At 47.2% G+C, this 15307-nt stretch overlaps 1 protein-coding gene across 10 annotated transcripts in view; it reads left to right on the top strand.

Annotated features, from left to right (window-relative positions):
* The window catches only part of FLT4 (fms related receptor tyrosine kinase 4), a 50470-nt gene that overhangs the window by 20859 nt on the left and 14304 nt on the right, over positions 1–15307 (top strand). For 6 of the 10 annotated variants that reach the window (XM_045527589.1, XM_045527582.1, XM_045527586.1 and 3 more), the window contains exons 11-21: positions 936–1062; positions 2186–2294; positions 3154–3516; positions 3784–3930; positions 4034–4165; positions 4316–4422; positions 4724–4859; positions 5299–5403; positions 5731–5862; positions 6016–6104; positions 6216–6366. In XM_045527589.1, coding sequence (XP_045383545.1) covers positions 936–1062; positions 2186–2294; positions 3154–3516; positions 3784–3930; positions 4034–4165; positions 4316–4422; positions 4724–4859; positions 5299–5403; positions 5731–5862; positions 6016–6104; positions 6216–6366 — 1598 coding nt within the window. The remainder of the gene's footprint in view (positions 1–935; positions 1063–2185; positions 2295–3153; positions 3517–3783; positions 3931–4033; positions 4166–4315; positions 4423–4723; positions 4860–5298; positions 5404–5730; positions 5863–6015; positions 6105–6215; positions 6367–15307) is intronic. The other 4 variants (XM_045527587.1, XM_045527585.1, XM_045527583.1 and 1 more) reach the window with 3 other exon arrangements.

The raw sequence follows: 15307 nt of genomic DNA on the forward strand, positions 1-15307 counted from the left end.
AACACTGTGCTGGATGTCCACAGGACAGACAGGCTGGGGACAGTACTCGGACAATCAGGGGACTGGAGAAGAGGGTGCCAAGGTGGACAGGGGTCTTGAAAGCACTAGGGAGTCAGGTGAAGATCACTGAGCAAGAGAATGATGGCTCAGGTTTGTCCTTTAGCAAGAGATCCAAGTTCGAAAAGCTGGGAAGGATGGAAGCTGGGACCCCAGACAGGAGACAGGGCAGCCCCACTGGCAGAGGGGCTGTGGCTCCAGCATGGACAGTGAGGGAGGCTATGGCCTGGGGGCCACCCCAAAATGTTCAAGGCTTACAGGGGATTCTTCCAGACCACAGGGCCTGCAACTCACGGCTGGCACCTCCAAATCTGCCTTCCTCTGATGCCCCATCATTATGCTCTGTGCCAACTGATGGAGCCCTGGGGGCCCCGGTCTGCTCCTCCACTAGAGGCAGACCAAACCCCCCTTGGGGTCCTGAGACCCTGATCCGGCAGGAGATGCACATTCAGCCCAGAGGGAGGCGGCAGCTCCTAAAGGAGGACAAGAGAGGGAGAGGCCCAGCAGAGGGCTTCCTGGGACAGGGTGGGAACTTGTGCTGTCCTGAGTGAGCTGGGTGGGCAGACCCAAGGTGGCCTTTGCAGTTAGGGACACAGAGAAGCAGGTCAGAGTGGTGCATGTGTGCGTGGGGCTGGTGAGCACAGGAAGGCTGCGTCTGGCAGCCGGTGCGGGATGGGTTGCCGGCCCCTTGGCGTGAAGGGTGGGAGACCGTGCTCCAGAAACAGCCCCGCCCCGCTCGCCTGGGCCCAAGGGCCAGCCTCACCCACGACCATGTGAGAAGATGACTCTGAGTGTGGCGAAGGCTGGACCCCTTCACCCCTCCACGGGGGCCCTCCCTGCCAGGACCCCTGATCTGCCCTTGCCTCTCCTCGTCCCAGCAGCCACCGGCAGCAGCGGGACCGCATGCCACAGTGCCACGACTGGAGGGAGGTGACCACACAAGATGCTGTGAACCCCATCGAGAGCCTGGACACCTGGACTGAGTTTGTGGAGGGGAAGAATAAGGTACATGCCAGCCGTGCCACTGAGAGCTGGGGAGAAGGACAGAGGAGTTGGGAAGGGGCCCTCCTGCCTTCTCCAGGCTCCCAACTGGCCTGCAGAGCTTTGGGGATGGCAGCTGCAAGTCGGTGCCCTTTCTGCAGTCGCTGGGCCTCCGCTCCCCGCCTGCACACAGGTGGAGGCCCGGACCTCCAGCCGCTTCCCGGACAAGGAAGCTGAGGTCCAGGGCTGCCTGGCCAGGCCAGGGGCTGGGTCCCAGCCACCCACAGGCTGGGAGGGCACAGGGCTAGGGGCTGACCTGTTCTCTACAGAAGGCTGTGGAGCCACTGGACCAGCCTACAGGCAATGCTGAGAAGGAGGGGACACTGAACAAAGGCACCCACTTCCTACGGTCACTTCCTGTTTTCCTACACACCTCCAGAGCCTCTTCCTGTTCCAGGCCTGGCCAGGAAGTGCCCGGCTAGGAGGCGGGGAATGGTCTTTGGATGATAGGCAGGGCCTATGGCGCTCCCTCCTGCCCTGTGTCTCAAGCTTTCTACTGCCTGAGACCAGAGTACTTCTGGAAGCCCAGGACCCACCCCTACCCCTCTCCAGTACCCTGGACATGGGGAGGGGTGCTGTGGACAGCCCTGGGACTGATGTGGGCACATTACAAAGGTCTCACACAGTGACCAGCCTTAGGCCACAGCCTGACCCCATCCAGGAGTGGCTGGCCCCTTGCTGTGACCACAGGCTGAATTCTAACCCTGGCTCGGACTGACCCAGGTGTCAGGCTGGCTCCTGGCCCCTCCTCACCATGGCCACACACTGAGCCCAATCACAACCAGAGGTTTATCTGGTCCTGCCAAATGCCACCTTCTGAAGTCATCACAGCCTATGTCAGCTGTCCATACACTGTCCATTGACTTTTCTGGGAAGCCACCTCTCTCTGTGGCCCGAGGGCCTCTCCTCTTCCCTGCCTCTTCCCTCACCATTCCTGGCCCTGTCTCTGAGCTTTTATCGTCTCCAGCCCAAAGCCTCAGCGTACCCCATTACTGTGGTGGGCACAGTGACCTCCCTGCAGAAAAGGAGGGTCTGGGTCATGCAAACTTGGCCAGGAAATGGATCCTTGTGTCTGTGCTCTGCCCAGACTGTGAGCAAGCTGGTGATCCAGGATGCCAACGTGTCCGCCATGTACAAGTGTGTGGTCTTCAACAAAGTGGGCCAGGACGAGCGGCTGATCTACTTCTATGTGACCAGTGAGTGGCCAGACCACCCCCCAGGGAAGGCAGGCTTGGGTGCAGGGTCAGGAAGCAGGTTTGGGCTCACTGAGTTTCTGATGTCTGAGGGGCACTCAGTAGAGACATCCAGGGCTTACTGGACCCCTGGGTCTGTGGGGAGGGACAGATTTGGGGTCCATCGGCATAGGGACTGGGTACTGGTGCCCTGGGATGGATTGGCACCCTCTGCCCCCAGCCCTGGAGGCACCTCTCCCAAGGATGGCCCCCTGCTCCTCGCAGCTCCTCCCAGCTCTACCCCCTCCCCTGCCCCCTCCCCAAGCCCTGGAGCCCTGCGGCTGGCATGTGCATTTGGCCCTGGGGAGAAGGTCCATAACTGACTCAGATTTTCAAGCGTGCTAGTGACCTCAAGAGAGCTCAGATGCCCAGGAGTGGACAGTCCCTGGGATGTGGATGAGGGTACTTGCAGGCAGATGGAGGCAGAGAAAACACCTGGGAGATAGGGCAAGAGGGTAGCCCACAAGATCCTGACAAGAAGTGGCAGAGAGACAAAAGGAAATTGGGAGTGTGACACAGACAAAAGCTAATGACGAAATGGTCTCAAGAAGAGGACAGTGGTGGGGTGTGGTGGCAAGAAAGGATGAGGACTCAAGTCACCACTGAGTCTGGCCAGCAGGAATTCCTGATGATCTGGACTCCTGGGAGAGGTGGGGGCCGCAACCCTGTTGGGCTCCTCCAGGAGAGAGAGGGAGGGGAGACAGGAGGAGACCCCGTAGGGCTGACTTCAGAGAGCTGGCCCCGCTGGTGCCGGTCATGGGCACAGTGGCAGGTGGGACGAACACCAGAGACAGAGTCACAGGAGTTCCTCCTCCCTCCCCAGCTATCCCTGATGGCTTCAGCATCGAATCCGAGCCGTCTGAGGAACCCCTAGAGGGCCAGGCCGTGCGCCTGAGCTGCCGAGCGGACAACTACACGTACGAGCATCTGCGTTGGTACCGCCTCAATCTTTCCACGCTGCACGATGCTCAAGGGAACCCGTTGCTGCTCGACTGCAAGAACGTGCACTTGTTCGCCACCCCGCTGGCCGCCAGCCTGGAGGAGCCGGCGCCTGGGGCGCGCCATGCCACGCTCAGCCTGAACATCCTCCACGTGGCACCTGAGCACGAGGGCGACTATGTGTGCGAGGTGCAGGACCGGCGCAGCCACGACAAGCACTGCCACAAGAAATACCTGTCAGTGCAGGGTGAGGAGGGAGGGGCCAGGCTTCGCATCTAGCCATCGCTGTTTCTGGCTTTGCCCCTAGCCCTGCACGCCGCTGGGCGTTCGTTCACAACCTGGGGCCTGCAGCAGCGTCCCCTTCCCCGACCCCACCGTGGAGGGGTTCCGTCTTCTAGCCCGCGCGCAAACTCTGACCTTCCTTCCACCCTCTGTTCCCGGCCAGCAGGGCCCGGTCCAGGGGTGCCCTGCTTAGTGCAACTCCACTTAGCTCCCTCTTGAACCCTGCCCCTAGCCCTGGAAGCCCCTCGGCTCACGCAGAACTTGACCGACCTCCTAGTGAACGTAAGCGACTCTCTGGAGATGCGGTGCCTGGTGGCCGGAGCGCACGTGCCCAGCATTGTGTGGTACAAAGACGAGAGGCTACTGGAGGAAGAGTCTGGTACTGAGGGTGGCCAGGCGAAGGGCGGGGTCCGGAGGCCCGCGAGGCCAATCATCCCTTTTCCTCTCCCTCTCGAACTCGTATCTCCACCCCACCCCTGCAGGAATCGACTTGGCGGACTCGAACCAGAAGCTGAGCATCCAGCGCGTGCGCGAGGAGGACGCGGGACGCTATCTGTGCCGCGTGTGCAACGCCAAGGGCTGCGTCAACTCCTCCGCCAGCGTGGCCGTGGAAGGTCCGGCGTCCGCCCGGGCCGCTCCACTCTCCTCCCGCCCCCACTCCGCGCCTGCCTGCGGGGTCCTGTACAAGTCGTGCCCACCAGAAGGGGCGTTCCCGCAGGCGCGCCCTTTCCCTCGCGCACACCTGGCCCTTTCTGTCCGCTCAGGTTCGGAGGATGGAGGCAGCATGGAGATCGTCATCCTCGTCGGCACCGGGGTCATCGCCGTGTTCTTCTGGTTCCTTCTCCTCCTCATCTTCTGTAACTTGAGGAGGGTGAGCGTCCCTCCCGTGCCGAGCCTCTCCAGGCTCCTGCTTGGGTCTCTCGCGCCAGTCCCTACCCCGGCCAGTCATTAAGAAAGAATAGGGTCCCCACGCTGCTTCACCCCGCAGCCCAGTCTGTCTCCTGGGAAGCCTCCCGTCTGTAGCTGCCGGGCTGTAACAGTAGCAGCGGTTGTTAGTCCGTCCCCTCCTTGACTGAGATCCCCGAAGGAAGTGCCATCTGTCGTGGGCAAAGTTTCACCCAAGCCACAGTGGTGTGGCCAAATCAATAAGCTGTCCCCACCCCCGCCCCCAGCCGGCCCACGCAGACATCAAGACGGGCTACCTGTCCATCATAATGGACCCCGGGGAGGTGCCTCTGGAAGAGCAGTGTGAATACTTGTCCTATGACGACAGCCAGTGGGAGTTCCCCCGGGAGCGGCTGCACCTCGGTGAGGCCACACCCTGCCTGGAAGAGGCAGCTGCAGCTGCTGCAGGGTCTGGCAGGCTGGGGCGCCTGAAATCCCCTCATTCCCAGAACTCGTGCCAGGAAGGCCCGCCTGGCCCCCACCTGGCCTGACCTGCCCATCTGGGCATGGGTCCCCGGAGCCGCGGCCAGGGCTCGCAGTTCCCAGGCCCCGCGAGGTCACTTCCTGCTGCTCTGAGCAGGGTGGGCCTGTCACACCTGCGGGGAGGATGCAAGTTCTTCCTGCTCGCCTCCCCTCTCCCCCTCTTCCCGCTCCTGGTCCCCATGCTCTTCCTGTTTGGCAGAGAAGCTGCCCACCTTCCTGGGCCTGCCTTCCTGGCCCTCCAGCAGGTCAGCCCTGCTGCCCACCTGTCCCCACCCTCGCCCCCATACGGCCCACCTGCAACCGGCTCCCTGCCCCACAGGGAGAGTGCTCGGCCACGGCGCCTTCGGGAAGGTGGTAGAAGCCTCGGCTTTCGGCATCCACAAGGGCAGTGGCTGTGACACCGTGGCCGTAAAAATGCTGAAAGGTGTGGGGTCAGCGGGTGCAAGGGGCGGATGAGCTGGTGAGGAACAGGAGCTCTGGGTGGGTCAGGGGAATGTGGTGCAAGAAGGGAAACTGAGGCTCAGAGCCAAACTCACCCAGGGTTCTACAGGGAGACGGAGGGAGTCAGAGCTAGGCTCCCACTGGAACCCCCTGCCTCAGTGGGGCCAAAAAGATGTCCTGAAGGCCCTGCGCACCCCTCCCCCACAGCCGCTCCCAAGATCGCCCAGTGTGCCTTGGCTAAGCCGTTGGCGGGGAAGGTGGGGCGGGCAGGTATCAGGGCAGAGGCCCGGGGGACCGCGCGCCGTGCCAGGCCTCGTGTCCCTTCCAGAGGGAGCTACAGCCAGCGAGCACCGCGCCCTGATGTCAGAGCTCAAGATCCTGATTCACATCGGTAACCACCTCAACGTAGTCAACCTCCTGGGGGCGTGCACCAAGCCCAACGGTACGCGGCGCCGGAGGGCGGCGAGGCCTGCGGGGCCCTGTGCGCTCGGGGGGGAGGGGCTGCTGGGCGTGGCGTGGGCGGTGGCCGGCGCCGGGCGGGCGTCCTGACTGAGCCGGCCCTGCAGTAAGCCGTGTCCCTCCGGGTCCTGCCCAGGCCCCCTCATGGTGATCGTGGAGTTCTGCAAGTACGGCAACCTCTCCAACTTCCTGCGCGCCAAGCGGGAGGCCTTCGACCCCCACGCGGTACGTGCGCGCCGGGCCGGGGCCCCGAGCGCTGCGGGGGCTCGGGCGAGCGCGGGCGCGACGGCTCTGCCGCGGGTGACCCGGCCGCGGATGTGCTGTGTGCGCCCGCAGGAGAAGTCCCCGGAGCAGCGGAGGCGCTTCCGCGCCATGGTGGAGGGCGCCAGGGCGGATCGGAGGCCGGGGGGCGGCGACAGGGCCGTCCTCGCGCGGTTCCGGACGATGGGCAAGGGCGTCGCGCGGCGGGCTGCTCCGACACAGCAAGGTCAGCGCCGGGCTTCCCTGGCCGAGTCTGGCAGGCGGGTAAACTCGGGGTCCGGCACCCTGGGGTAACCCAGCCTCGGTGGGGGCTTTCATGGGAGAGTATGTGAAGGACTGTGCCTTGGGAGGGGACGACCCGCAGGGACAGCTTACACAGAGAGGTGACCTGTGACTCGGGCATCACAGGATGAGTAGGAGTTTGCCTTGCAAACAGGGTGGAGAACCAGCCCAGAGCCAAGTGGCAGGTGCAAAGGCTTGTTAAGAGAACCCCTTGACAGCCTGCAGTTTAACAGAGTTAATCGAGTAAGCGGTTAGCACGGAACCACGAGGTCTGGAGAGACTCGGCGTGGCTGCATAGCCGCATGGCGACAGGATTTATGGACAGAAAAAGGAAAGTGAGGTACAGAAACAGCTGGATTGGTTTGAACACAGTTTGAATAGTTAGCTGCCTGTGGCCGAAATTCGGTGATTGGTCAAGAGTAGGTCATCGTCCCAGCTCCTCGGGAGGCTGAGGAGGGTCGTCTGAGCCCAGGGGTGTGAGGGTGACATGAGCTGCGACGGCGCCTCTGCGCTCCAGCCTGGGCCACGGAGAGAGACCCTGTCTCAAAGGAAAGAAAAGAAAAGACAGAGTAGGTTATAGTCTGCTTACATATTTAGTTAGGTTATAGTTTATGTATGGAGAAAACTTTACGCTGAATTTAAAATATGTAAGGAGATAGTTTTAGCTTAAAAAATAATTTAATAAATTTTTTAAGTCAACTTCTTAATTTTGAGAGATTGACCAAAATTTTAGGCATATGATGTTATTTTGTTACTATTGTAAATGTATTTGGTCTTAAATCTCACGGGAAATAATAGAACGGGGGGTGGGGCTTGTAAGGTGGGAATAGGACTTTAGATGGTTTTTTTGGAAGGGTTACAGGGGAATTTTTTGTTTTCAGGAGAAAAATAAAATCTGGACTCTTGTAGTATTTTATTTTTAAGTTTTAGTTTGATTATGTGAAATTTAGTATGACTGACTCTGGTTTGGTCTGATCTGTTGGGACATAGTATATGAGTTTAGCCTAAAATAATGGCCTCATAATTTTGTTTAAAATTTTTTACTTAAGTGAGAGTGTGACCAAAACTTAGGGCTTTGGAGACATTTTTGAGTTACTATTATTTTGGGTCTTTGGTCTCAGTATGTTATTTATAGGTTATGGTGTCCTCATAGTCAGGTTTTTTTTTTAAGTTTTTATTGTTTTAGTCAGAGAGACCATTTGATCTTTTATGGCTTTAATTACTTAAAACTTTTGAGAGAATATAGCATATCAGGGAGACTATTATTATGACTGTTAAGAAGATAATATTAAGAGTTTGGAGTATTTTGTTAAAATAATTAAAAGTAAATAGATTAAAGAATGAGTCATAAAGAATTTGTTTTCATCAAGTAGTCTGTTTATTAGTTTTTTATAATTGAATGTTTATTAATATTTAATGTGTCTATGTGCAATAAGTAATGTCAGTAACCGTACTTTTTTTACCCAGTCAGTAAATATTTAGAGTAATTTTATTATTTAGTATGACTTTAGTAAGAGAATTTAAAGAAGTCTGTTGTGTAACTGTAGAATCTGGTATAGTCTATTATGAGGGATAAATTTTTAATTATTGTCATATTTATTTATTTATTTATTTATTTATTTTGAGACAGAATGTCACTCTGTTGCCCAAGGCGTTAGCCTCGCTCACAGCAACCTCAGACTCCTGGGCTCAAGCGATCCTCCTGCCTCAGCCTCCCGAGTAGCTGGGACTACAGGCATGCGCCACCATGCCCAGCTAATTTTTTCTATATATATTTTTAGTTGTACATATAATTTCTTTCTATTTTTAGTAGAGACAGGGGTCTCGCTCTTGCTCAGGCTGGTCTCGAACTCCTGAGCTCAAACAATCCACCCGCCTCGGCCTCCAAGAGTGCTAGGATTACAGGCGTGAGCCACCGCACCCGGCCCACATTTATTTTTAAACGATGTAAAACAGTAACTTAATGAATGATGTCCATTTAGAAGGGTGAAGGCCTTTTGATAATTTTTTTAACCTATAATGTAGGTTACAAATCACCTTAGACAACTTAATGAACTGATGTTTTGTTTTTGACTGATTATGGAGTAATAAAGGTATCATTAATAATTTTCATCGATATTGGTCTAATTTTTATTTATTAAGGTATAAGTTGTCTAGGTATAAGGTTGGCTATGAAATTTTTTTACAAATAAAGGTATACCCCATGGGTGTATATGAAAGACCCCTTTTTCAGTTTTATTGTTTATAGAGTCATTAAGTAAGGAAAAACTTGAGAGGTAAGAGTCTCACGATAGTAGGGAAGTCTTGATTTGTGATCTTGAGAAGTTGTCTATATCTAGGATGTCATCTGTTTTGGGGGAGAAACTTTTTTGGTTAGTTTTATCTTAAGATCATTAGTGGGTGTATAGTTTTAAGATTCTGAAGGGGCCCTTTAAGTTGTGAGATTAGAAACTTGCGGTTTAAGGTCCCGAAGTTTTGTTGTAGTGCAGGTGGCAAGAGCAGTCTTTTCTTGATGCCATTTTTAGAAGACCCAATCTTCAGGTTTTATATTGTAGAGGGTCTGATTGTCTTTAGCCAGTGGACCATGAAAAGTTTTTTTATGCGATGAAAATATATTTTGGCACAATGTGTTAAAGTCTTATAGTATTTAGTCATATTAGAGTTTAGTAGTGGAAGATATATGAGGTTTTATTACTAGGAGCATAGGCCTTTTAGTGATTTTTAGTGCCATCGTGACTATTTTATAAGGGGTTAACTTATGTTTTTTACTGGAAATAGATTTGATTGTCATTAATTTATAATATCTTTGACCAATGCAATTCAGTAGATTTAGTTTTGTCTAATGTTATTGTGTGTGTGATACCTGTTTTGTAACCTGTCTAGTGAAATAAGTATTTATTATTAGAGTTTTTAGAAATATCCGATGAGAGAAACATTTTTAAATAAACTTTTAGTTATTGTTATAGTATTAGTCCTCTTATATGGAAAAGCTTTTATATAATCATGTACTGAAAATGACAGTTAGGCTGGGTGCTGTGGGTCACACCTGTAATCCTAGCACTCTGGGAGGCTGAGGCGGGAGGATGCTTGAGGTCAGGAGTTTGAGGTTGCTGTGAGCTAAGGCATTCTAGCCCAGGCGACAGAGCAAGACCCTGTCTCAAAAATAAATAAATAAATAATCTTAGTAATCTGGACTGCTAATATCACACTAATACATATATATTTTTAATTTGGATTTTTTTATGATGACTCATGGAATGTAGAGTTTTTCATAATGGAAGCTTTAAGGACTCAGGAAGGACCAGGTAGCTGTCTAGGCTCTTGATAAATTCACACTTAATTTTGGATTTTTTTTAATATTAACTTTGTTTTCTAAATTTAGGCACATATAGGCCGGGCGCGGTGGCTCACGCCTGTAATCCTAGCACTCTGGGAGGCCGAGGTGGGTGGATTGCTCGAGGTCAGGAGTTCGAGACCAGCCAGAGCGAGACCCTGTCTCTACTAAAAATAGAAAGAAATTATCTGGCCAACTAAAAATATATATAGAAAAAATTAGCCGGGCATGGTGGCGCATGCCTGTAGTCCCAGCTACTCTGGAGGCTGAGGCAGGAGGATCGCCTGAGCCCAGGAGTCTGAGGTTGCTGTGAGCTAGGCTGACGCCACGGCACTCACTCTAGCCCGGGCAACAAAGTGAGACTCTGTCTCAAAAAAAAAAAAAAAAAATTTAGGCACATAGCCCTGCTTATTAGATGGTTATCACGGGTATTTTGACTTGGACCATGAGGTTAATTTAAATTGTATATTTAAACAATTTTAAAATTGGCTGATTTAGCATGAAAATTTGGCTTTTTTTGGTATTTAATTAATTTTTTTTGTTTGGTTTAGTAATTTTATAAACCAGTAAGTCTCTTTATTAGAATTGTGGGAATTTTTATTTAGTCTAAATGATATGATTTTAAAGTTATTAGAAACCTGTATTTATAAATGTTTGTCAGGGTCTTTTTTATTCTTTTTATGAATCTCCTTAGAGACATAACACTCTGGAATATTTTTTGCTTGTAAAGAGCTTTCAGAGAATGTATTAGAATTTAAATAATTAACTGAAATGACTTAAAATAGTCAAAGACACAATTGACAAGGAAATTGGGTTATTTTTGTGGCCTATCATAATTATGACAATAGCATATATTATTAAGACATATTAGAATTGTAGGAATCTCATATAATTTTGGAATATATATCAATAACATTTATAAAAGTATAAAATTTGAAGAAAGCTAAACATTAGTTTTTATTTGACAATGTTTTTTATGTAATTTAACATGTTAAGTAAGCCTGTTTGTTATCTCTCTTTTGGATATTGTAGGGGCCCTCTGTAGCATCTGAGAGTTAGTATAAGGTCAGAAAAAAGACTTAATTTTCAATTCGAAATTTGATTTTAGGAAGACTGTCATATATATCAAAAGTTTAAAACACTTAACCAAAATAGGATTATTGGTCATTTTAAAATCATAATTTATTTAGCCAAAATGATAATTAAAAGGTTTTAAAAAGTAAAAATACTTATTTTTTGATAGAGAGGAGACTCGGTTTTTTTAAATAATTAATGGACCTGAGAAAGACAGCATGAGACAGAATTTGTCTTTCTTTTGTAGTTTATGCAAAAAGTGAACAATCATATACAAAACTTAGTTTTGAAAAAAAATTTTTTTAAATAAAAAATTTAAAAGTGAAAAAAATATTTTATTGTCTCTTATTATTACATGAAATTTTTTAAAAGAAACAGCTAAATTTTATTATCATTATTAAAGTGAATTTTAATAAAATTTTGTAAATAAATTTATCCAATCTCAGTTTTTGACCATCACATAAGATTTTTATAAGGCTTTTATAATTTTTATAAATTTTTAAATTTTTTATATTTTATTTTATTTTTTCTTTGAAACAATCTTTTAAGTAACTTTTAAAGTAGACAAAATTATTTTTTTAACAAACACATTTTTATGTCTTTATAACTTTTTTATCAAAAGTATCTTTTTTGTTTATATACTCTGTATATAGAATTTTTTCATATTTAGTAGTTTTAATTATAATATTAATTATTAATAACTAATTTTTAATGAAAACCTTAGGATATAATTTTGAACTGTCATATATTAGTATTTATAGATGAAAACTATTTATAATTTTTAATTGTTTTAATTTTTTTAAATATTATATATAAAAAGTATTTTATAATTTTTAGAAAGATTTTTAGATTTTTATTTATTAATAGATTTAAATATAGTTTTTATGTCATGTAAAATAAAGCAGATAAGCTTAAACCTATGATTAATAACTAATGTTTTAGTATTTTAACTGATTATTTAATTTAATATAACATGACTTTAAGATTTTAAAATTTCTTTTTTTTTTTTTTTTTTTTTTTTTTGAGAGAGAGTCTCACTCTGTTTCCCGGGCTAGAGTGAGTGCCGTGGCGTCAGCCTAGCTCACAGCAACCTCAAACTCCTGGGCTTAAGCGATCCTACTGCCTCAGCCTCCCCAGTAGCTGGGACTACAGGCATGTGCCACCATGCCCGGCTAATTTTTTCTATATTTATCTTTAGCTGTCCATATAATTTCTTTCTGTTTTTAGTAGAGACGGGGTCTCACTCTTGCTCAGGCTGGTCTCGAACTCCTGACCTCGAGCGATCCTCCGGCCTCGGCCTCCCAGAGTGCTAGGATTACAGGTGTGAGCCACCGCGCCCGGCTAAGATTTTAAATTATTGAAAAGAAATTTGTAACTGTGGTGCTGGTACCATCTTTAATGTCTCTCCTAGTCGTCCTGGATCTCAGCTAGCCACATGGCACCCCAGGACTGTTATGAAAGTCAGGGCCCTCTGCCTCTTGAATTTGTATACCAGGTGTACAGCTCACGACAGATGAGACAGCTGTGTAGACAATATCTGAGGGATTGAACCCCTCCCAGAATAGCCAGGAAGCAAAGCTGGTCTGGGGAGGTAGGGCCCATATTGAGCTTGACTTTATCTTACAGTTGGCGGTCTAGGTGCTGAGACTATGTCCTCAGGCCTCACCATGGCCACCTGTTTAGACGCCAAAATCCAGAGGCTCAAAACCAAAAACAGCTCACAAATTAAGCAAGTATTAAAAATGTTATAGAACCAGTTTTATGACCTCAAAACATGTAGCAGAGGCAGCATAAACCTGTCTCACCCAGCAGACTCAGGCAAAAATGTCTGAATTATACTTAACTGACAAGTTTGAAGTCATTTTTATTTTATTAACAATTTTTAAAATGTACTTTTACTTATTGAATATTATCCCATAGATATAGCACATAGAGACATACAGATACACACAGATAGAAGCAGATCTTATAGTTTTTATAAAGGATTTTTATTTGTTGCCTTTTAAATCATTTTTTAATTTATACAATTCATCTTTCAATTATCTGTTTTATTGTCCTAAGCAATTATTACTTAGGCAATCCTAATTTTTTTTAAAAGGATAACTCTAGGTGAAATAAGGTAGAAAATTTATATTTTAAAAGCACAGAGATGAGACTTTAGTCCTAAATATTGTGTCATCATTTTCCCAAATGAAGGAAAAAGGTGTTGGTAAAAATCTAGTTAAGACAAAATGACTAGGAAAAGCACCTTAAACAAAAGTAAGGCTTAATATGTAAATTTAAAATAACGGCAAGAGTTTTTAGTGTATAGAGGTAAACACTCTTATAAATGGAGCTTTTTATAGATGTAAATTTTTTTATCAAAGGGTTTTAGAATAGTCGACTAAATGTCATACAGGTGTATTTTGGAGAGCAGTGTAGTTTAATAGGTGGTCTTTTAACTTAGCTATTGCTTTTTAGTTAAAATTATTGTGTTTAGGGTGGAGCCCATTAGGGAAGAGGGCAAAGAAAGCATTTTCTTATGTCTGGACTCAGCATGTATAGATCTGAAAAGAAGATCTGAGGGCTTTCTTTTTATAAACACTTTATCCAGGATAGTTGTTTTTTTTTTTTTTTTTTTTTTTTTTGGCTTTTGGGACAGAATTGCAATTAAGCTAAAAGGTTAGTAGATTTAATTTTTTATTAATTAATCACTTAAGCTTTTTATGTATCTTTTATAGAGTCTTTTAAAAGAGAGAATAAAAATATTGAAATATTTTTAGAAGCTTCTATAAATTAATGGGCATCCCTAAGCTGGGCATGGTGGCTCGTACCTGTCCTTTGGTAGGACACGGCAGAAGGATTGCTAGAGCCAAGGAGTTGAGACCAGCTGGGTCAACATAGCAAGATCCTGACTCTACAAGAAATTAAAAAATTAGCTGGGCATGGTAGCATCTAGTGCTTGTAGTCCTAGCTACTCAGGAGGCTGAGGCAGGAGGATCTCTTGAGTCCAGGGGTTCAAAGCTGTAGTAAGCTATGGTCACACCACTGCACTCTAGGTTGGGGAACAGAGAGAAACCCTGTCTGCAAAAAAAATATAAGGCTGAGGGAGGTGGCTCACTCCTGTAATCCTAGCACTGTGGGAGGCCAAGTCCGGAGGATCGCTCGAGGTCAGGAGTTCGAGACCAGCCTGAGCAAGAGCAAGACTCTGTCTCTACTAAAAAATAGAAAGAAATTAACCGGACAACTAAAATTATATAGAAAAAATCAGCCGGGCATAGTGGCACATGCCTGTAGTCTCAGCAACTCGGGAGCCTGAGGCAGGAGGATTCCTTAAGCCCTGGAGTTTGAGGTTGCTGTGAGCTAGGCTGACACCACGGCACTCTAGCCCGGGCAACAGAGTGAGACTCTGTCTCAAAAAAAAAAAAATTAAAATTAAAATTAAAAAATTTTTTAAATTTAAAAAAATAAAATGCATCCCTGGATGAGACTAATTTGGGGACCCTCATTTTTAAATGCACTTTTTAAATTACAGTGTTGTTTATTTGGAATGTTTTACTGTAATTTTAAATTATCTTTGTAAGATTTTGTTATTTTTGTGTTTGCTATTCTGAGACCTAGTATTTATGCATACATAGAGAGATGTATCCAGAAGGTAGAGTGCTCAGTTTGTTTAGAAATTAAGAATCTCACTTTTACCTGGAGTAAAAGTGTAATTTAAAAAGTGAATTTAAAAATGAGGGCCCCCAAATTAGTCTCATCCAGGGATGCATTTTATTTTTTTTTAATTTAAAAAATTTTTTAATTTTCTTTTTTTTTTTTTTTTTTTTTTTTTTGAGACAGAGTCTCACTCTGTTGCCCGGGCTAGAGTGCCGTGGTGTCAGCCTAGCTCACAGCAACCTCAAACTCCAGGGCTTAAGCAATCCTCCTGCCTCAGGCTCCCGAGTTGCTGAGACTACAGGCATGTGCCACTATGCCCGGCTGATTTTTTCTATATATTTTTGGCTCTCAAATCCCATTGATCAACTTAGCCAATGATTTTTCTCTACCTAAGCACACAGGAAAAAGAAACAAAGAGGGTAGAATACAAAAATTCTTGCAAATTTTTAAAAACTGAAGTGTGCATGCCCTGCAGTCTTGCCATTGATTCCGCTTTTTGCCTAACCCAGTCAGACATCTGAGGCTTCTAACTGATCCAAGCCAGTTAATTACTGGCTCCAGTCCTGGACCCAGTCCAGTGTTTTTTTGTTTTTTTGTTTTTTATTTCAGCTCATCACGGGGGTACATAAGTTCAGGTCATATACATTGTCCATGTCCCGCCCATCCCCCCAAGTCAGAGTCCCAAGCGCGTCCGTTCTCATTCTCCAGACAGTGCACCTGGCACTCATCATGTAGTCATACCACCATCCCCTCCCCCCCCACCTCCCCGAGTCAGCACCTTCAAGCATGACCATTCCCCAGAGGGTGTGCAACGCACTCATCATGTAGGCATACACCC

This window comes from Lemur catta, chromosome 16 (genome assembly GCF_020740605.2).
Source record: "Lemur catta isolate mLemCat1 chromosome 16, mLemCat1.pri, whole genome shotgun sequence".
Lineage (NCBI taxonomy): Eukaryota > Metazoa > Chordata > Mammalia > Primates > Lemuridae > Lemur > Lemur catta.